The following is a 22,114-nucleotide window of genomic DNA, read 5'->3' on the forward strand; positions in this document are numbered from 1 at the left end:
CTCTAATCGAGTAATTACGGGTGTCTAATACATTACTACATCTTTACCCTTACACGTAGTCTAAGGGATGTTAGGTCTTTACTATCGTCCGTGCTACCTTAAAACCCTTATAAACTTACGACTTCTTAATACTTAGAGCCGTAGTAGCTTCTTCTTCCTCTTCGTCTAGTAGTAGTAGCGGACTATTAGCTTCTTCGTCTTCTTCTTCTACCTCCGCCTTATTATCCGAGACGCTAGCAAGATTTAGCATCTAGTTAATCTAAGGATCTCTCTATATATTAGCGGTAGTATAGGTAAAGGTATAGGTATAGGTTTAGTCGACGGTAACGGTAACGGTAATAGTAAGGGCTAGAGTAAGGCTACAAGAATAGCATCTTAAGATTTTTCTTCCTATTATTACTTTTGCTCTATTATCTATCCGCCCTTAAAGATTCTTAGGCCTTTATTATCCGGAGAAGGACGGCGTATATAATTTGCTACGTACTAAACGAATTTGCTACGCACTAAACGAATTTACTACGTACTAAACGAATATGCTACGCACTAAAGGTCTTAGTGCGTAGCATATTTATTAACTAGAACATTAAGGCGGGACACCTAAACGAATATGCTACGCACTAAAACCTTTAGTGCGTAGCATATTTATTAACTAGAACATTAAGGCAGAACGAGATATCTAGCTAGTCCGCTAGATAAAAGGCGCTAAACTACGATACGGTACTATTACTAAAGCTAATTCGGATAGATGTTAGGTCGAAAGCTAGTAGGAGTTAGAATTTAGAGCTGTGTTTGCGCTAATTACTAGGCTAGCTATAGCTTTATTAAGAGCCTACCTAACTATTATTAACTATACAATATAGACGATATTAACAAGAGCCTACCGGACGATATAGACGACATAGACGATATAAACGACATTACCTCTTAGAAGTGCCTATAGTAAAGACTATCTACCCTCTTAGTAGTAGTTATTAAGAGCCGCTACTAGATAGACATTATTAAAGCTAGATAGACATTATTAAGAGTCGCTACTAGATAGGACATTATTAAAATTATTAAGGCTAGATAGGACATTATTAAAATTATTAAGGCTAGATAGATATTATTAAAATTATTAAGGCTAGATCTAGATAGACATTATTAAGGCTAGATAGACATTATTAAGGCTAGATAGACACTATAAAAAGAATATGCCTCTATTAGCGGAGCAAAAAGTAGACTTATATAACTAATTAATGCTACATAACCGAATTAAATTAGGTTTCTAAAAGAACAAAGCTAGGTATTTAAGCCTCTGCTATTAACGCGCCCCTAAGTAAGTAGGACTTAGCGTAAAGTAGTCCGTTAATAGACATTGTTTAGTCTATTTAAAGGCAGTCCCTTTGTTTTAGGGCAGTCCCCTTTAAGCCGAGCGAATAGTAAAGTTCTAAGTTCTAATTGTTAATATAGCTAGAAAGCTAATTAGTTAGTTATAATAAGGAGGTAGGTAAATAGGGGGTTATATAAGGCTTCTCGATTTATATAAGGCTTTCTAACTTATAAGGCTTTACGATTTACATAAGGACGAGTAATACGTACGTTCTATAGAACGCGCGCCTTACGACTCGGCTAGGCTAGCTTAATTAGAGCTAGAGTAGCGATAGAATATAAGTAAAGATAATTAATATAGCTCTACCGTCGACGGCCGAAGTTCTACTACTAGAGGGTAATAGAGGTAAATACATTCCCTTCCCCTCCTACTATATAACTACATAACCGTATAACGGCCTACTATAATACCCGCCCTATCTTCCGCTCCGCTACCTCCGCTACCTCCGCTACCTCTAAGGTACCTAAGTAGCGCTACTAGCTCTCGGCTATTAATAATATACCTAAGCGATGTACTATTAAGATTAACCTAAACCTTCGGCCGCTATTAACGTACCTAAGCGGCGTACTATTAAAGGCGGCTAAGGCCGCTATACTCTAGAAGTATAACGACCTTACTTACAAACATTTAGATATAACAAACTAGCCGCGTAAGAAGTCCGGTCGCGTAAACACTCTAAGTTAGGAAGATAGTAGGCTAGAGTATCGAGAGCTTTAAGGCGAAGGTTTTAATTATAGTGCTATATGCTTTTCGAGCTCGTATATCTAGCTACCCGTAAGCGAGCTATTACGCTTACGCGGTACTAGTTATATCTACTATCTTAACCTTATCCTCGAAGGAATTAAGACTAGGCTAGAAGTTATCTTTACGCTAATACTAATGCTTACGGGCATCCGCACTATTAATTATATCGCCTCCTTCTACGGCCGACTTAGTAGAGTTACGAGTCTAGCGCTTAACTTTCGCCTTATTCGCGGCGTTAGTAGTCTCTATAGCCTTAATAACTATACTATATCTAATCTTCTAGATATTATCCGATAGACCTATAGCTCCTTCTTAGCTAACTCCTAGATTAATCCTCGCTAGCCCCTCGCCCTAGAGCTTCTCCGTATAAGAATATACTTCGGTTATAGCACTCTTCTTTATATAATACGTTGTCTGCTTTACGCCTATACCGGTCTCTATTATGTTCTATATAATACGACCCGGAACTATATTAAGTCCCCTTATAACCGTCGTAGTAACGGCATTATAAGTAGAGTTGCCTTTACTAGCTATATCCTCCGATAAGATTCGGTTATGTTCCTTAATTAGCTAATCCGAACCTATAGCCTTTCTATCCTATCTAGATAGGTTAATAATACTAGTAGCGAGGATGCTATCTTATAACGTAATATCTGTAATCCTACTATCGAGTAGCGATCTTAACTAAATTATCTCTCGACCGTAGTTAAGCTACTTTACTCTAAGGAATGCAGGAATTAAGTAATTAACTATACGACGTAGCTGTCTAACGTCTATCTTTATAATAGTAGCTCGAATAGTTATAATATTCTTAACCTACTTTAATAGGCGGCAACTGTTTGTAAAAGCCGGATCCTAGTCCTTACTAATCTACGCCTAGTCGGTAAATACGAGCTCTTAGATTACGAATACTAGTTCGAGATACTTCTAGGGAGTAAGATTACGGACTGCTTCTTAAACAGCTTCGATACGACTACTTCCCTCTATATACTTTACGAGACGCTAGTCGACTAAAAGCTGTATAAACATCGTAGTAATCCTAGAGTAATATAATCGTTAGACGAGGTAGAGAACATTAAAGTACTTAAGCGACTCTTTACTAATCCTATCTAGTCTAAAGAAGGACATATCGTCGAGCAGGGTAGCTCTAGCGAGTCGCTTACTATTACTATTCGTGTTATAGTATATACGTATTAGAGTGTATATAGCATTTATGCTAATATAGAACTAGGCTAGGGATAGTATAATCCTATCTATACGGTCCTACGATCGGAGAGCCTCGATATACTTAGCGTAAATACTACGAATACGAGCAGTCGTTATCTAGTCGCTAACGAAGATATAGATACGATTATTACTATCGAATTCGACCTCGTAGAACCCGTAGTTACGAATTAGAATATCTCTTAACACCTCCTTTATCCCCTAAATCGAAGACTCGTCGTTTATCGAGATAGCTATTAAAAAGACGATAGCTAGACGGTCTACGTTTAATACCTTAATCGCTAGCTAAGGAATGCGCTCGTTAGGCTTTCCGCCTATTAAGTCGATACCCTTTAAGGAGCGGGAATCGAAGTCGAATTCCTAGAAAACCTCCTTTAGTTAATCCTTATACCCGACGTTTAAGGCCTAATTAATAAAGTAAAGGGAGTTATAGATCCGGTACTTATCTTTTAGTATGTTTCGGAAGATAGCCTAAGGATTTAGTAGGACTTCTAATCTTAGTATGCTCGCTTTTAGCCTACCTTTAGGTATATACAAGTTCTACGCGATATAGTTACTAGTTATTATATTCTACTCTATAGTAGTGTCGAAGGTCTATATAGCCCGCTTGTTCTATAGACGTATATAGTTATCTACGTAGAAATACGATTAAGGAGTCTTAGCTAACGTAGTAGTAGCCTTCTCCTACTTTATTGCGTTACGCTTTACTACCTTCTAGATCGTGCGGAAACCCTTAGAGATGCCTATTCTAGCGAGCACATTAATTATACGACGCTTAGTTCTAGATGTATATAAGTACATACCTATATACTTTACGAATTAATCCGAGCCCTTTAGAGAGATCGAATGCGCGACTATAGTAGTAATGCTAGTAACTTGCTTACGTATACGCTACTATTTCCCGTTAGAGAGGTTAGCGTCGCCTATATAATAGATAGAGAGCTAGTATTCTAGCACTCTCTTATTAGTAAGGGCCGCGCGAAGAAGGCTGTCCTAAGTAGGTACAATCTCTTAAATTATACACTTAATTTTAGTAAGATCGTACTCCCCTAGGTAGTCCTCTAAATCGTACGGACTAAAGAAAGATCCTAATAATATAAGCGCGCGTAACTCCTTACGAACGATACGTCTACTCGTTAAGCGCTCCTCTAGTAATGCTTTCTAGATAATAGCGATACGCCTACGGAATGTCTTGCTTCTAGGTTAACTAATCTATCGTATAATAACCTTAATAGTCGTTAAGTTAGCGCTCGAAATAGCAGCTATAACATCCTTAAAGTTGTTCGCTAGAGTCGAGTCCTCTCCGTCTCTATCGCTACCGGGCTATAGGGTATTATTATCCTCTTTATCCTCTTTATTCTCCTCGTTCTCTTTATCTTTATCCTTCTTATTACTATCTCTAATATTATCCTTATCTTCTTCCTCGCTAGAGTCGGACTTAGAAGAGAACTAGTCCGGGTTATCGTTACTATACTACTAATCTCCTATATCTCGCTACTACTTAAGTTAGTAGGCTCTCTAGGCCCGACGCCGACCTCGACTAGTATATTATTCGTCTTATTATAGTAGCTCGTTAGCGTTACTTATTATCCTACCGAACTACTCGATTAGCTCGTTACTTAGGAGTTCCGAGAGTTTACTACTAAAGAATCCGCCGAATAGAGCGCGCGCGTTATTAGTCGGAGGCTAGTTACCTATAGGGAGTTCGTTAGACTCTATAGCTATAGAGAGCCGGAGTACGGTAGGTAGTAGGTAGTAGGTAATAGGCGGTAGGCGGTAGGCGGTAGTTAAGAGAGAAAGAGTAGACGAGAGAGAAGTTAGCGTTTAAAGAAATAAAGAGAAGTATACGGATAGTAAGTTACGGAAGCCGGAGATAATTGCTCTAGTAAGTAAATATAAGCTTAGGGGTAATAAGCTACTAGGGCTCGACTTTCTAATAACGCCCGGCTCGTACTATAGGGAGGTAGGGTTATAAGACATTATCTATTACGAGAGATAGAATAAGTACGACGTCCGTCCGTAGTACGTTTTACGGCATCCTATATCCTATATCTACCCGTAGAGATAAGACATCTAGTACTTACTTCGAATAACTAATAGTCTACGTTAAGGACCGATAGCTACGTAAAGTAGTAGAATATAAAGCGATGCTTCTAGATGTTGCTACTATATGTCTAGGCGAGAAAGGAGCTACTTTCGCCTATACGATTTATTAGATTTCGAAATAAACTAACATAATATTAGCCGTTACTAATATAGACTTATAATTAGTAATAGACCTACTTATATAGCTAATCTAAGACAGCTCCTATGTCGAAACCGGAGATCTAAGGTATTAACCTTACTATCCTCTAGCTATACTAGTCTAGAAGTACGGTACGCATTTATGCTATTAAGGACTCCTTATATAAGAAATAATCGTAAGGCTTATATTACTAAGCTCTAACTATCGCGCACTCGATATTACGGTATTAGTTTTTAGTAATATAGGCGGCTGTATATAGCTAGCTAGCTATATATAGAATAGATTTTACAAACAATTAATTTTATAATAATTAGACGTCGCATTCGTACGAAAAGTGGACTATTAAACGCAGAATAGCGCGCACTATAAGATACCGTCCTTATATATATATATATATATATACGGTGTAGTGTTAATGTTAATATTTCGACAGGCTAATATTATCCGAATCCTACGGTTATTCCTTAGACCGCTATACGAAAGGAAAAGTCAGGTATTAAATTAGGCAGGTATAGGGCTCGGAACACTTATCCGGTGAATTACGTAAACCTCTCACCACATCTACTTTCGTACATCGGTCTAAGAAGGAGACAGAGAAAGAGTGCGAAATAGAGATCGAGCAGTTGAGKCTACTCTTTGTGCTTCCCGTTTGAGATTACCATCTTTTCTTCCGGTTATAAGCATAGTAATTCATACATATAAGCTGTTAGTTCGTGCAGCGAGGACATGTTCGACGAACGGATGGTATTGATCGCTTTCAATTGGGGATTTTCATTCACTTCGGCGCTCGGGATTGAGTTTGTCCGGAATTAACGGGAAGCTACCGGACTTAGACATCAAAATCTTCTAATCTGTCTGCATTCACAATCGTGCTCCACGGTAACCCGACCCGACATGATCTTTGGTGTTGCTCGCTTGTTTCATAGTTGCTCAACGAGGTTTGAATATCTCATTGTCATCGCGCGATGCCTCGCAAGCGTATACTACACTTACAAACATTGTACGTGGTGTAACGAACCAGCAGAATGCTCTGACGTATTTGCACATGCAATGTACGTCTCCTCTCCGTTATGAAGTAGTCGCAGCGATGGAAGAGTCTTTAAACACTGAAACCGCGCCTTGTGCTCTATGGCACTTTTGTTGGACTCTAAACCCTCACCAGAACCGGCGTTACCTTCATCCCTGGATAGGCTCCTAGGATGTTCGGTATATACAAGGATGTATTGTTGCCAGTCCGGGATYCGTGGGAGTCACGCCACACCCCGGAATTCGCACACAAAACTCCGAAAGAATCCCCTAGGATGCAGGGTTTATCACAAATGCTCATTGTTGCATATGAAGAAGCCTTCTTATCTTGCACGTAGCTTCAAGTCCAGAATCGTTCATTTGGTTCACTTTTCAACAGGACGAAGACTTTCGACACTATGAGTGATATCAATACCGAAAGCAATAAGATCCAAGGCTTAAATGGCACCGCAGACGTCTCGGCGGTCGACGTGGAAGCACACAATGCCACAACGCAGGAGGTTCAGCGGGACGCCGAGACAGGAATTTCTGTACTCGTTGTCGGCGCTGGGCTCGGTGGTATTATGTCCGCTCTAGAATGTTATCGGAAAGGCCACGCCGTCAAAGTCATTGAGAGGAGCGAAGCACCAGTGTATACCGGTAAGTATCAGAAGGACACGTTTCTGAAACCGGACTGACCTTTGATCTTCAGGAGACAATCTTACCATTCAACCCTCAGCTCTTTTGGGATTCCGCCACTGGCCACGGCTTTGCGCTCAAGTCGAAGCAGAGCAGTATGACTGCCACATATCTTATTACCGTCATACAGGCGAGCACGTCTACGGTCCAGTGCCGCCCGTCTTCAACGATCCCGAGAATCTCGTTGGCCGCAAAGGACCTCATGTTGGTTTCATGCAGAGTCGAGTGAAATTCTACCGTGCTCTTGTAGAGCAGGCAGAGCGATGTGGTATTGAAATTGAATGGGGTGTGAAAGTTGTGGAGTTCTACGAGACCCCGGCTAGCGACTCGAGTGACAACACAGCAAACGGGCACGGCGGAGTTGTATGCGAGGATGGGAGAAAATTTGAGGCGGATGTGGTGATTGCTGCCGATGGAACGAAGACTAGAGCAAACGCCTTGATTCACGGCCATGATCTCCCTGCTAAGCCGAGCGGATCCGCGGTCTATCGAATTGCATTTCCCACTGAAGTGGCCTTCAAGGATCCAGTTGTGATGAAGCAATGGGGACATCAACTACAGGAGAAGCACCCATCATGGGAGTTCTGGCTTGKTCCTGGTATACATGTGGTCATTGCTATTATGAAAGATATCATCTGTATAGGGCTGACTCACAAGGTATGCTCGCTCGTCACGACAGTTTTCCTGCCATGAGGAGCTAATCAACTATGCGCAGGACGACGGCTCTTCCTCAGAGTCATGGAATCCACATGTTGAACCAGACGAGTTGGCTCGTGTAATGGAACGGGAGGCGCCAGGATGGCACCCCGCGGTGTTTGCCATCATGCGTACAGTACCAACGGGTACTATTATCCACTGGAAACTGGTAAGTACAGTCATCATTTCCAACCGAACATTTCAGCTAAGCTGCTACAGATGTGGCGAGACCTATTCGAATCCTGGGTATCCCCTGGCGGCCATGTAGTCCAAGTCGGTGACAGCGCACACACCTTTCTCCCACAATCCGGCAATGGAGCATCCCAGGCAATCGAAGATGCGATCACAATGGCGACTTGTCTTCAGCTGGGCGGTAGAGCCAATATTCCCAACTCCACGAAAGCGTACAACAAGCTACGATACCAACGAGTATCATGCGCTCAAAAGATGGCATTTGTGAATTCTCAAATCAAACATGCTACGAATTGGGACGCAATTGCCAAGAATCCCAAATCCATACGGACGAGGTTTCCAAAGTGGATCTGGTCGCATGATCCCGAGGCCTACGCTCATGAGAAGTTCGAGGAGGTTTTGCGACATGTGGAAAGTGGTGGGAAGACTAAATTTGAGAATACCAATTTTCCTCCGGGTCATGTGTTTCGTCCGTGGACTATTGAGGAGGTCCAGAGGGATATCGCGGCTGGCATGTCTATTGAAGAGGCGTTGGATGGGGATTGGTCTTGAAAATGACATGAATAGATGGACCTTCTGGAGCTGGCTGGAAAGATCTCACGGTCTTTTCGATTTACCACAATGTCAGACCACAGAAACAAGCTATCTCAATGTGTTCCAAGCTTGCAGGGAGTCGAATACGTGTATTATTCCGAGTTTGGCAAGTATGTAGTGTGATCTCTAGTCGCCGGTCCTAGTCTACAGGGAGTGCATCGCTCGGATTAACTCTTTCCCGTGCGCCGAACAGTGAATGAACTTCCAGATTTTGCAGAAACCCCGACTGTTGCGAATTGGCGAAAGTTGAGTCGCTGTCCCAGTACCCGGATGCAAGACGGAGACGAAGAATTCATGTCGGCTGTAGAGGTGGCGTAAGGATCGCATGGGATACGTAATCAACGAACACTCTACCCTACGTAGGATACGTGAGACTACGCTAGTGCGGCGGGCTTCCGCCGACATTGATATTCCGAAGAGAGACTGGCGAGAAACTTGCCCGTTGTACGGTTTGAAGCTGCTGCAGATGTGTGTATTCGCCGAGAAATCTAGCAAATATCTTGAAAACTCAGCGAAATTGATTTCACCATGACTTTAATCATACTCCGCATACAAGGATTCAAGTTTTGGAGCTTGAGAATTTGGAAGATGCCGACGTTGGTGAGATATCGCCATCGTTGCTCTTATTCGACTACCCCAACCCTAGCCCTAAGCCCCTAAGCCCATGACATCATTCTCGGCGTACTATCTATGTTCCTGCCAAATGACTACTTGTAGCAGAACAAACACATACTACATCTAGCGTCCCCCGATTTTCGCCCAATCGAGTACTTGTGAAAAGAATTGGATGATTCAGCACGCCGGAGCGAACACTATGGCGCCGATACCTGTTAAGCCAGCCGCTACAAATGGCCAGTCCGCGATAGGATTGGACACCTATGAGCTATGGGCCGGCCCTTGACACCTACGAGCGACATTAAAAACCATCATGCCCAAGATTGAATTGAGTATCTCGGCCCTTGCTTCATATATATGACGGAAACAAGTTCCGTGGCGACTCATAATCGAACTCTGTATCTATCTCTCAGGTATGCGCCTTTCGTGCGACATATCAGGAATGCGGAGCTTGAGATTGCAACAACCCCGGCCAACAGAACATTGCCCCATCCCATTCCGAGGGAAGAAAATATTTCTAATCCGGTCATTGGAAGAATTCCGGACAAGATGGATGTCAGAACCGTGAACGCAGCGGTCACGCTAGCAGAGTGTTCCAAATGGCACTCAACCACATATGTCTGCGCGCAGGTTCCCGTGAATGCAAGACCAAAGCCATACATTAGCAGTCCGGCGAGCGCGGACATGTAGTGGATATGGAAATTCACACTCCAGCCGTAGAGAAGTAGACCTGCTACCATGCACAAACTTCCTGGGACTGTGATGGCAGAGTCCAGTCGCTTCTCTGGCGAATGTGTACCGTCCGCCATTGTCAGCTTTGCAGTTCGGCCACTGAGAAAACCTCCAGCGAAAGCTCCAAACATCATGCCCAAGCCTGGTGCGAGGTATGTCAGGCCAGTTGTCCGCGGTGAGAAATGATACTGCGGGCTGAAAGTGAAGGGGATGGAGGTGAACAAAAGGTAGACGACGGCATGAGTAATGGCGGAGTAGATGGCCATGATCAATACCACGGGGGAGAAGAACAGCAGCTTAAGTGGCCGTGCGAGGGCTCGTAGTGATGTTCCGTTCCGTGAGCTGCGGTCGGCCGTATCGATGTCTGCTTTGAGTCTTGCGATCCTGCGCTGCTTGAGGACGACTGCAGCAGTCTCCGGCATGAGAAGCAGAGACAACACCACGTTCACAGCACCTGCCATGGCGAAGATGTAAAATATCCAGCGCCAGCCTTTCGCTTGTACCACGATTCCCCCGATTATAGGACCCACGTTGGGTCCGAGCAATATCACAGAGGCCCACACAGCCACCGCCTGTGCCCTCTGCATTGGATCAAACACATCGGCACATGTGGCTCCGCCAATGACCATACAAGCAGTTCCTAGAGCTCCATGAATGAATCTCAATGCAAGGAGAACGGCGATGTTGGGAGCAAAGCCGCATCCTAGGGTCAACGCTGCGAAGCACACGGTGGATAGATTGTAGAGTGGTCGACGGCCGTACATCTCGCTCAGAGGCGCTGAGAGCACACCACTGACTGCAAAGCCAAGGATGTCTAGGCTGACGATGAGGGCGGTGATCTTGTGTGATTCGATCCTCAGCCCTTGAGCGATTTCAGGCAAAGCTGGACTGACCATCGTGGACGCCAGGGGTCTTTGTTGGCGGGCATGTCGTTAGCGAAAACTTGGCCTGCATGTCGCGGTCGATGATGGCACTTACGTGATGAAGGATATCCAGCTTGCCACCAGGACGACTCTCCACTTCTTTCGGACTGGCCAATTCTGCGGATTCGCTTGATCGTGGTCCCAAGCCTCATCTTGTTGCTGGCTGGCCTGGCTTGCCCTCTTTTCAACTTCCGATCCGTCAGAATCTGCGGCCTTGATGCGATGAATTCGCTCCGTAGATTCACTGGAAGCATCTTCCTGCGAGCCGAGGATGAATGGTTCCGGGGTGCGTACTTCTCTCAATGCCTGAAGTGCATTATCCGCGAATGCATCCAAGGTGAGAGACAGCTGGAAAGATCGTCGTAGAGACTTCCGAGCATATTTGGGAGCAAGGGTATCATTGTCGACTTGAGCCTGGTCTCTATCTTGCACGGTCTTTCCCGCCGAGGAGTCATCCATCGGAGCTCGCACAGGTATGAGCTCCAATGAACGTGGCAAAGGTCAAGACTGCACGGGCTGATTGAACAAATTCCTCGACCACTGTTTTGATCGTGTGGGCGGAGCGGTGCGGTAAGTGGCCTACGATTTCGTGGAGAGCTAACGTTACTGGTTCGTGTTACCGATATGGCGACTGGGGAATGGTTCTTGGTTTGCCTGCCGAATGAATCACAGACGGGGGACCTTATTCTTGGACGCTTTCACTGTAAGCATTGGCGAAGCAATGTGGCAAATAGCCCTAAAACCGACTCTAGAGACACCTTCGTTGACGGGGAAAAACGCAAGACCGAAGCACACAGCCCTGCAACAAGTTGTTTGAGGTCGAAACGGTACATAGTACCGCAAACCCCTGACTGGTGGTCAGGTCGGTTGGAATGACCCCTATACCCCGTGAACTCACGTCATGCCGAGTCGAGCATCTCTGCAGTCTGTACCTCGTGGCTCGGGGGTCCGTCCGCGAAGATGCGAGGTCCCCCAAAGACCACGAGTCATGTGGGAATCTCTATCAGCTCCATCGAGATCTGCATACTATGTGAAACGGCAAGCAGTACTACGTTTTGCATCCCTGCAAACTCTCGGGGTGAGGCTTCGGTCAGGTTCTGTTGACGGAGCTTGTGATTGGAGGACGACTCGACGTAGCTACGGCCTGTGGTCTTTCGACGACTACCCATATTGAGGTTTTGCCAACCGCGAATGAGTAGCGAAGTTGATCGAGATTATTTCGTTGCTGACTTCCTCCCCCAACCGCACACTTACTGCTTTCTGCCAAAATCGACATTATCGCCAGTTGAGTGTTCAACGCAAATTGGGAGGGTTGTCGAAGCAAGACTTTAGTAGTGAAGCCGGACACCACCATCCAGAAGCCCATCCACAGGCAGTGCGTCGTTACTACGATGTCTTCTGTAATAATGTCGCTGGACGACATTGACCAGACGACGCTGAACGAGATCGCCGAGGCCTGCAATGTACCATCGGAAAACATCAAAGACGTTTATGCACCAACATCTCTGCAGGTCACATCCATGGCGGCAACATCCAAAAACGATCAGACAAGCGACAGACACAGCAGTGGTCTCCAATTTGCAGTAGCTTTGGGAGCCTCGGTAGATCTGGATTCCTTCTGTGATGCTCTGCAACGAGTTGTGGCCAAGAATGATGTGCTACGCACAAGAATCGTCGAGTGTCGCTATGGACTACTGCAGGTGGTACTTCACGAAAGCCACAACACAGTTCGTTACCCCGAGGCCTACAACGACCACGAATGGGAGGAAATTCTTCGCGAACAGAGGGCGTACCCGATGCAATTGGCTGATCCGCTCTTTCGATCCGCTCTAGTTGGTAGAAAGTTGGTGTTGACAATCCACCATGCCGTCTTCGATCGATGGACTGCAGCAGCAATGTTGACCGATATCATTGGTATAATGCAACATCGGTCGCCAAAACCTCGTGCCCAGTTCAAGGACTTTGTTTCCTACTGTTCCACCATCAGCGAGTCCGATGCGAAATTGTTCTGGAAGAAGCAGTTCCAGGACCCGGTGATCGCCTGGCCATTTGTCGGACCTACACATACCCCAAAAGCCACCCACCTCGTCGAGAAGAATTGCACGTTTGGAGCTGGAGCCTCAGCAATCTCCCCAGCCCTCATACCCTCCTATATCGAGGCGGCGTGGGTGTTGACGGCCCGATCGTACAGCCGGATCGACAACGTTCTGTACGGACTCGTGTTCTCGGGACGCCAAGGTGCTGACTGCAAATATGCTACGGCTTTTGGACCTACCATTGCGAACGTTCCAGTACAAGCTACGATACCAACGACTGTGCGGGAACTCTTAAAGGAGAGGACGCAAGCAAGACGCAAACTTTACACGCACCCGGCTTTGCATTTTGGTCTAGACAACATCGCCACATGCAGTGAGCAGGCCAAGCAAGCATGCGCATACCAGACCTTGCTCAATATCGGAGCGACCGATGTCGATGCCAGGGACTCCGAGATTATGAGTTTACATAGCATCCAGTCCAACCCACTCTCATATGCTCTCGTCATAGAGATTGGCATTGTCGATCGAGGAATTTCCATCAAAGCATTTTCTGACCCAAAGATCCTCGAGAGTCGACAGACGGAGCGAATTGTGCGCCAGATGGAACACTACATGCAGCAGCTGATGCGTGTGGATGGGCAGACGAAGCTGGATGATCTGCCACAGGTGAATGAGCATGATGTCCGCGAAATTGCAGCATGGAATAGCGCCGTCCCAGCCACACCTACACAACAATGCTTACACGATCTCTTCGCYACACAAGTCCGCAAGAATCCAACTGGGCCCGCAGTAGATGCTCATGATGGAAAAGCCACATACTCAGAGCTGGATCGGATGTCAACTGCTCTCGCCTACCACCTTCGAGATCGGGGCGTGAAACACGAAACGCCTGTTGTTGTGTTGTTTGCAAAGTCGATTTGGGCTATGGTTTCTATCTTGGCGGTACTCAAGGCGGGTGGAATTTGCGTCCCGGTCGATCCGGGACATCCAACTGCCAGGAAGAAAAAGGTGATGTCTATGGTCAAGGGAGATCTTGTCTTGACCTCTGATGAACTTCGTCAATCGCTGAATGATGATCTCGGGACGAACGTGCTTGCAATAACGGCAGATCTCATTTCGGAACTTCCAATTCTGGACTCGAAACTTCCATCTTGCACACATACCCAGCCGGCGTACATTCTTGCAACAAGTGGTTCCACTGGCGAACCGAAAGGGGTGGTCTTGGAGCATCAGAACCTCGCATCGTCTCTACCTGCTTTCGGTGATCGCCTAGGACTTCAATCCGAACACAGATTTCTTCATTTCGCTYCCCTCGTGTGGGATGTAAGCTTGATGGAGACGATAGGCGCCTTGATCACTGGCTGTTGTGTATGCATACCCTCGGAGACCGATCGAGAGTCCAATATCGCCGGGTTCATCAATGCCTCCAAAGCCGACGCTGCGATTCTGACAACGACGGTGATCAACACCATTTCTCGCGAGGCTGTCGCGGACATGAAAATCCTCTGCTCTGGCGGCGAACCCGTCAATCCACAAGCAGCATCGACGTGGGGCACACAGTTGCGTTTTGTCAATGGATGGGGACCGACTGAGACCACTGTCTGTAGTATCGCAGCCGTTTTGACCCCAGAATCGGAACACCCGACAAGTATCGGGACKCCCATTGGGTGTGCGGCCTGGATTGTCGACCCGGCCGATTTCCACAAGCTTGTTCCAATTGGCGCGACTGGGGAATTGGTGATCGAAGGGGCCGGGGTCGCAAGAGGCTACATGCATGAGGCAGGTCTCACATCATCCTCATTCGTTGTGGACTCCCCACCATGGTGTCCACGTAGAGAAACGAGATACCGTTTCTTTCGTACCGGAGACATGGCAAGGTACAATGCGAACGGCAGTATCTGCTTTCTAGGCCGTCTTGACAGCCAAGTCAAGCTACGAGGACAAAGATTTGAGCTTGCAGAAGTTGAACGTACACTTTGTACCGCGCCGGGTGTCCAAGATGCTTTTGCCACCATAGCTGGGCAGGATTTGGTCGCTGTGATAACGATTCCGCGACCTTTGAAAGGTCCGCCTGGCTCATTGAATCCGTTAGCTCAGGAAGAAGAACAAAAACCTTTGGCTAATATCATCAGCTTCATTGAGTCTCAGCTGCCATCATATATGACTCCCTCGGCGTGGTTCGTTGTGGATAGACTGCCTCGGAGTGTTTCGCACAAACTGGACCGTAGGCGCATCACTGAATGGGTCAAAGAACAAGACATTACCGCTGCGAAATTAAAATCTCGGTCATGTGAAGATACCAAAACAGTTCCCACGGCCAAGCAAGAGCTTGCACTACGGTCAATCTGGTCTACAGTGCTGAAAGTGCCAGAAGAATCCGTCTACCGCGAGACTTCGTTTGTGAAGCTGGGTGGAGACTCTATACTGGCAGTAAGTACCTATAAATACGCGAGATGATCAGCACTCACAAATATGATAGATGCAAGTCGCCGCACGTTGTCGCCAGATCGGCGTTCGTCTCACAGTGGCGACACTGCTAAGATGCAAGTCGCTGGCCGCTGTTGCAGAGCAGTGTCAAAGCTTTGACGACCCCAAAGTAGACAGTCCCAACGAGAAGGATGGACATCGCTTAGAAGAGAGTTGCGTAGAGACCGATTTGGAAGACTGGTCTCGCCACGTTGACTTTCACGCCCATGGACTCAAATCGGAAGAAGTCGCTTGCGTTTATCCTTGCACTGCAATGCAGGAGGGAATAGTAATGCATGAGATGCGGGATCATGGAAGCAGGAAATCTTGGAACCGAGCCACGTTACAGTTGACACCACGATCTGAGGGCGAGCAAATCGATGTGGAAAGGCTAACAAAGTCGTGGAAAGCTGTGTGTGCAGCCCAGGACATACTGCGGACCGCCTTCGTCAGTGGAGTCGATGGAACCGTATATCAGATTGTCTTGAAACATGCAGAGCCTGAGATATTCCGGACCGATTTCAACGAGCTTAGGAGTCCAGGAGCACCACAGACGGAGCGCACCGCCGTCCACCACCCTCCGCATAGCTTGACAATTACCAGGAATACCGAAGGCGACATTCTCATGACACTACACCTCAGTCATGCGCTCTATGATGAGATCACCATTGCAAGACTATGCCAGCAGCTTTTGATCGGGTATGTGGACCTAGAGAACWTTCGGCCAGGATCCAGCGTCGGTCCGTATGCTGTGCAAATGTCTCGTCAACGTGCGAGCGCTTTGCGGTACTGGCAGCGTCGCTTAGCTGATTCTAAACCATGTTTGTTATCCTCGGACATTCATTCGAAATCAAGAGAAGGAGGGATTCGCAAGCAAACCAGCGTCCCTCTCGGGGAAAGCAGTCGCTTACTCGCATTTTGCAAGCAGCACGAGGTAACGGCAGCAAACGTCTTACATGTGGCATGGGCAGCTGTGCTGCGAATGTTCACGGTAATGCCAAAGCCCGTATTCGGCCTCCTCGTGGATGCTCGGGACTGGCTTGTCGGAGATGCTGCAAAAAATGCCATGGGGCCTCTGTTAACTATGAATATCTGCGAAGTCGAGTTTCCTCGCACTTCAACGATCTTGGACGTACTCATCCAAGCTAGCGAGGAGCTTGCGGCGAGCTTGGAACACACTGCATTCTCTCTCGGCGAGTTGCACGATGCTCTGGGGCTAGGAGAGGCGCCGCTTTTCAACACGGCTCTGTCTTTTGTGCGTGCTCTGCCGGATGACCTAGGAGCTGGAATGTCCATCAGAGTCAAGCCTGTAGCAAGCGAAGACAATCACGAAGTAAGTAGGGCGCGAGTACCTTTTCGGAAGGCATTTGGGAGATATTCGAAGACTAATTTCGTTGTGTAGTATGTGATCATGGTCAAGGCGGTCCACACGGGCGATAGTCTGGAAGCTCGGCTTGACTACCGCACATCGGAAATTCCAACTTGGCATGCCTCGAACATAGCAGAGGCTTTCGGCAAAGTGATTGAAACCATACTGGACGACCCCGGGAGACCAGCTGCAACCTTGCTCATGCCGTTCACGGCACCGACAGCCATTCCGGAGCCCTTCGAACTTCTCTCCAAGTGTGAAATCGCGGCCATCAGATTCAAAGCTGCTTCCCAGTGTCAGCTACCGCGAGCGATGTTGGAAGACATATATCCATGCACGCCCAGACAGCCCGCCGTGATGAACGCTTCCATGAAAAGCAGAATAGGTTACTGGAGACAACATGTCTTTCGCATCGAGGATTCACATGCTGAGAGACTGTGCCATGCCTTTGACCTCGTCGCCAACGCCCAGCCAGCCCTCAGGAGTCGAATCGTGTCTCTGGTAGATTACGGGCATCATCAGGTCATCGTTCGAGCACCACTCGTCTGGAACGAAGAAGAAAACTTGGATGACTATCTAGAGTGGGATGAAGCCACCGAGCTCCGTTATGGAGATCCTCTTTGCAGGTTTGGTCGAACCCCAGGTGGGACAGATACAACATGCCTGGTGCTATCTATTCATCGAGCAATATGCGATGACGCCTCGTTCGACATCATTCTAGAAGACCTGGAAAGTGCATATCAGTCCTCTAGCATTCCGTTGAGGCACTTTCAGAGTCACGTTGTAAACTACACGTGTGATCCGGCTGGGCTTTCCTCTGCGGCCAGATTTTRGGAGCAGCACCTCGATCAATGCAGCCAAGCTACAATGTTCCATATTGAAAAAGTTTGCCCTGGCCTTACCGATCGACCTACACGTCTTGAGAAGGCAACTCAGACGATCGAAGTGCCTTCAGCTAGTAGAGACAAAACGACGCTAAAGTCTCAACTACTGGCAGCTTGGGCTCTTAATCTCTCACGCATAACTGGAAGCGAATCTGTGACATTCGGAACGACGACTGAACCAACTGAAGGCCTTCCACCCGGGCCAGCGAGGAATATCCTGGGCTTTAGAACTGATCCAGTTCTAGTACTTGTGAGGACTGCGGCAGACTCAACGTGCGAAGATCTGATTACTGGTACCCAAGATTCGATATTGTCAATTTTACCGCATATACATCGAGCACAGCATGACTTTCTATCACTACCCATGGGTAGCATCATCACTGTGGATGATCAGCAACCCAGCCAATCTTCAAAGTCCCTTGTCGAGTCTTTGTGCATGGCGCGACCAGAACCACAAAATCACAACGCAGCGGTGGTGATCCGGTGCCAGCTTGAGCCTGATGCAGCAGTACTCCAGATTCAGATCAGCTCGTCCAGTCTGTCATTGGAGCAATTGGAGCTAATACTGCAGCAATACGCTCATGCTTTCACTCAAATTGCATCACCGCAGTCGGGTACTGTCCTTTCTGACCTCGAATCACTAAGCGAGTATGAAAGGTCTGTGTTACAAACGACGTGGAATCGCAAGACCTTGACTGGAGAGAAGGAATGCGTCCATTACCGCTTCACAGAGGTTGCTAGGAAGCAGCGTCATGCAAGTGCAGTCGAATCTTGGGATGCGAAGATGACTTACGGCGAGCTAGACAGCATGTCGGATTTGGGCGCCTCGAAGCTGACTGCTATGGGAGTCGGTCCTGGTGTGGTCGTACCTCTAATGTTTGAGAAATCGGCCATCGCAATTGTGGTGATAATGGCTGTCCTCAAAGCGGGAGGAGCAGTGATGCCACTTGATGCCTCTCACCCTCCTAAGCGGCTTGCAGACATGATTTGCTCTGTTGAGTGCTCCCTGGTGATCAGCTCGCCGAAGCACAAGACTCAGGCGTTGGCGGTATTCTCCAATGTTTTGTGCCTCAGCTTGCAGGACTGGGAGCAACCTCCTCCAGCACACACATGCCCGTCAAGTGTGCATGCGGATATCAATGCAGAATCGACATGCTACGTGATCTCGACCTCGGGAAGCACCGGAACACCAAAGGCCATTACCATCAGTCACGCCAATGTTGCGACCACCGCATCAGACTTCATCCCGAAGCTGGGCCTCGGAAACACCACGAGAACGATACAGGCAACGAATTTCACCTTCGACGTTGCCATGGGCGACATATTTTTCACGCTGCTTGCCGGTGGGTGCTTATGTATGCCTCCTCAGGACAGTTTGTACGAGAACATGGCGGGTGCAATTACAGAGGCCGCTGCCAACTTTGCGTTCATCACACCCAGTATGGCCCGGTTGCTAAGCCCTGCCGATGTACTACCTACTCTGCGCACACTTGCTCTTATAGGCGAAGTCGTCACTCGCGAAGCGGCCGAGACCTGGACTCCCCACCTTCGCTTTCTCAATACCTACGGTCCAGCGGAAGCGACGATTTTGACGAGCTGTAACGATGTTTCTGCGACAGGAATTGCGCAATTCCGTAGTGTGGGCTCTCCAGCGTCTAGTCGCTACTGGGTCGTCGACATCAACAACCACAATAATCTCTGCCCGATTGGTTGCCCAGGCGAGCTGATTATCGAAGGACCGACAGTTGCGCGAGGATACCTCAACGATGAGAGTCGATCTGCTGCAGCATTCGTTGATGCACCAGCGTGGTCGAAAACATTCCCTGGCCTGGAATTTTCGAGCCGGTTTTATCGTACTGGCGATATCGTCACACAAAACCCTGACGGATCGGTGGTAGTCTTGGGTCGCAACGATAGCCAGGTGAAGATTCGAGGCCGACGTATCGAATTGGGAGATATCGAGTACCATATTCGTCACCTCGTAGGTCCGGACTGGAACATTGCAGTTGAGATTCTAGGACCTGGTCAAGAGCGTGCCGAGCTAGTGGCTTTCCTTGCGCCATTCGGTCAGGAACGTAGCGTCAACAGGATGACGACAGCTGAACCTGAAGGAATGCTTCTAGATCCAATGCAGCAATTGGCTGTTCGATTGCATAAAGGCTTGACTGACGCACTGCCAAGTTACATGGTTCCTGGCTTGTTTGTTCACATCAGACAGATCCCTTCTACAAGTGTAGGCAAGCTGGACCGCCGAAGGCTTCAACATTTGGCCGCACAGTTGTCTCCTGAGGAATTACAGGCCTACAGCGTACAAGGCACCAATGCGGCAAACGGACCCCAGGATATGGTCTCGCAAGAATTCAGTGTGCAAGAGTCAGAGCTACGAAAGCTCTGGTCCAAGGTCCTCAATCGTCCGGAGTCCTCGGTACCGGCGAGCGGTAGCTTTTTCGCTATTGGCGGGAACTCCTTGAGGGTGAGCATACATCAGATCCACTACTAGTCCAGATGACTGATTGATTCTAGGCGATGCGACTGGTGGCAGCTGCACGAAAGGCTGGTATCTCACTGAACCTCGAGACTGTCTTTGAGTTTCCTACGCTTTCCGATATGGCCGCTGCAGTTGCTAATAACCCACAAGCCATAGCTGCCGTCAGTATAACAGGAACAATGTCTAAACAACAGTCATCTACTCCGCATCTGTCGTCCATCCCGGAATCCCATCGAGAAAAGGTGGAAACTGTCGCGCTAGCCACAGGATTCCAATCACTCATGTTCATTGAGGGTGAAGATGGGAGCTACAGCTTGTCAGAGCCGGCGGATGAATTTGTCCTTGAATTCTCTCCCGCTTTGAGCATACGTCGACTAGAAAAGGCCCTGGAGTCTGTTATCGAGCATCACACGACTCTGCGGACAATCATTATCCACGAGCACTCGACAGCCTACCAGATCGTACTGAAAGCGGGTGATTTGAACAAAGTCACTGACTGGGAGCATAGCAAAATGCTGCCTAGCTTCCGTCTGGAGCGACGTGATGAGATGTGTACTGCTCTGTATTTGAGCATTCACCATGTCTTCTACGACAACATCTCTCTCAAACTCATTCTGAAGGACCTCAATGTCGCTTACCGAAGCCAGCCTCTCTGTGATGGCCCTCGGTTCGATGAATGGGCTCACTACGTATCGAGCCTTGACAATACCAACACCGAGCAGTTCTGGCGGGATTTCTTGTCCGGTTCAACGTCGATGACAAGTCTGGCGACACCGTCCATGGAGCCGTCCACCGAGAACAGCAAAGCTGTCAGACGACAATCCAGAATTAGCATTCCCAATGACAATTTGACAAAATATCCAGGCACATCGGCAACGATTCTGAAGACTGCGTGGTCCATGGTTCTATCCCGAGCATGTCACAATGCGGAAGACATTCTTTTTGCAGAGATCACTGCCAATCGCAACCTCAACATCATGGGAATCGAAGAGACTCGCGGACCCTGCCTGAATCTGCTACCCGTTCGCGCCCACATTCAAGAAACATCCACAATGATGAATCTAACTACTGAGCTTCAAAGTAAAGCCGAGGCTGCTCTACCTCATCACCATGTTGATTGCCGAAMTTGGCTTGGAGATATGAAATCTTCTCTAGGATCGGTGCTGGTTTTTCAGGACTATGGTCACCAGACGACTTGTGGACACATCGGCAATAGTGAATTTCGCTTTCGAGGCGAAAGTCATGTTGAGGGAATGGCAGAGGTGTGGATCGTGGCATGGTGCGATGAGTCACAAATGGTCGTCGATATAAATTGCTCGGCAAGAGTGTCAGAGGAGAGAGCGCAGTTTTTGACGGCGTCCCTTAAGGAGATTCTCGGATGAGCTGGCGATAAAAAAAAAAGGGGCGATGAAGGCGCCTATCCAATTCCTCATTGTAAAGCGTCGTCGTTCTAGCAATTCCAAATCCATTTTACCATCGACTTTCATCCTCCATCATCAATCTCTTGTTGATTTTGATCTCTCAATTCTACCTGCTAGCGGCTGATTCTGCTCAGCCACCACTCCAAGCCGTGGTGTCCCGGGATAGGGGCCAGATTGTCTCTCCATCTACCGCAAGTGCTTGACAAGTTCTGATGGCTTCTTCAGGCATCGATACAGCGATTTTCGGTTGCTAATAAGATGTATATGCATGAATATTGATTGGATGATTTTTGAAATCCGGTGGCTGACCGGTCACTCACCTGGCCGAGTGCTTACTAAGCTCGTTGATCGACTCACTGGCACTAGGCCACCTTGTCCTTACCTTACAATCTTCGATCGATCGATCAATCCA

At 47.5% G+C, this 22,114-nt stretch overlaps 3 protein-coding genes; 2 read left to right on the top strand and 1 right to left on the bottom strand.

The window, feature by feature from the left end:
- Nucleotides 1–7,006: 7,006 nt before the first annotated feature.
- On the top strand, nt 7,007–8,726 carry RCC_01475 (related to maackiain detoxification protein 1; the record flags this gene model as incomplete). XM_023766761.1 has 4 exons in its annotated part: nt 7,007–7,247; nt 7,300–7,943; nt 8,002–8,151; nt 8,202–8,726. The coding sequence occupies 4 exons, from the start codon at nt 7,007–7,009 to the stop codon at nt 8,724–8,726; spliced, it is 1,560 nt and encodes a 519-aa protein (XP_023622529.1).
- Nucleotides 8,727–9,766: 1,040 nt separating this feature from the next.
- Nucleotides 9,767–11,497, bottom strand: RCC_12340 (related to multidrug resistant protein; the record flags this gene model as incomplete). XM_023766762.1 has 2 exons in its annotated part: nt 9,767–11,027; nt 11,094–11,497. The coding sequence occupies 2 exons, from the start codon at nt 11,495–11,497 to the stop codon at nt 9,767–9,769; spliced, it is 1,665 nt and encodes a 554-aa protein (XP_023622530.1).
- Nucleotides 11,498–12,429: 932 nt separating this feature from the next.
- On the top strand, nt 12,430–21,663 carry RCC_01476 (uncharacterized protein; the record flags this gene model as incomplete). XM_023766763.1 has 4 exons in its annotated part: nt 12,430–15,504; nt 15,554–16,873; nt 16,943–20,266; nt 20,317–21,663. 4 exons carry the CDS (start codon nt 12,430–12,432, stop codon nt 21,661–21,663), a joined length of 9,066 nt encoding a protein of 3,021 aa, XP_023622531.1.
- Nucleotides 21,664–22,114: the final 451 nt, after the last annotated feature.

Source organism: Ramularia collo-cygni, assembly GCF_900074925.1.
Source record: "Ramularia collo-cygni strain URUG2 genome assembly, contig: RCC_scaffold01, whole genome shotgun sequence".
Taxonomy (NCBI): Eukaryota; Fungi; Ascomycota; class Dothideomycetes; order Mycosphaerellales; family Mycosphaerellaceae; genus Ramularia; species Ramularia collo-cygni.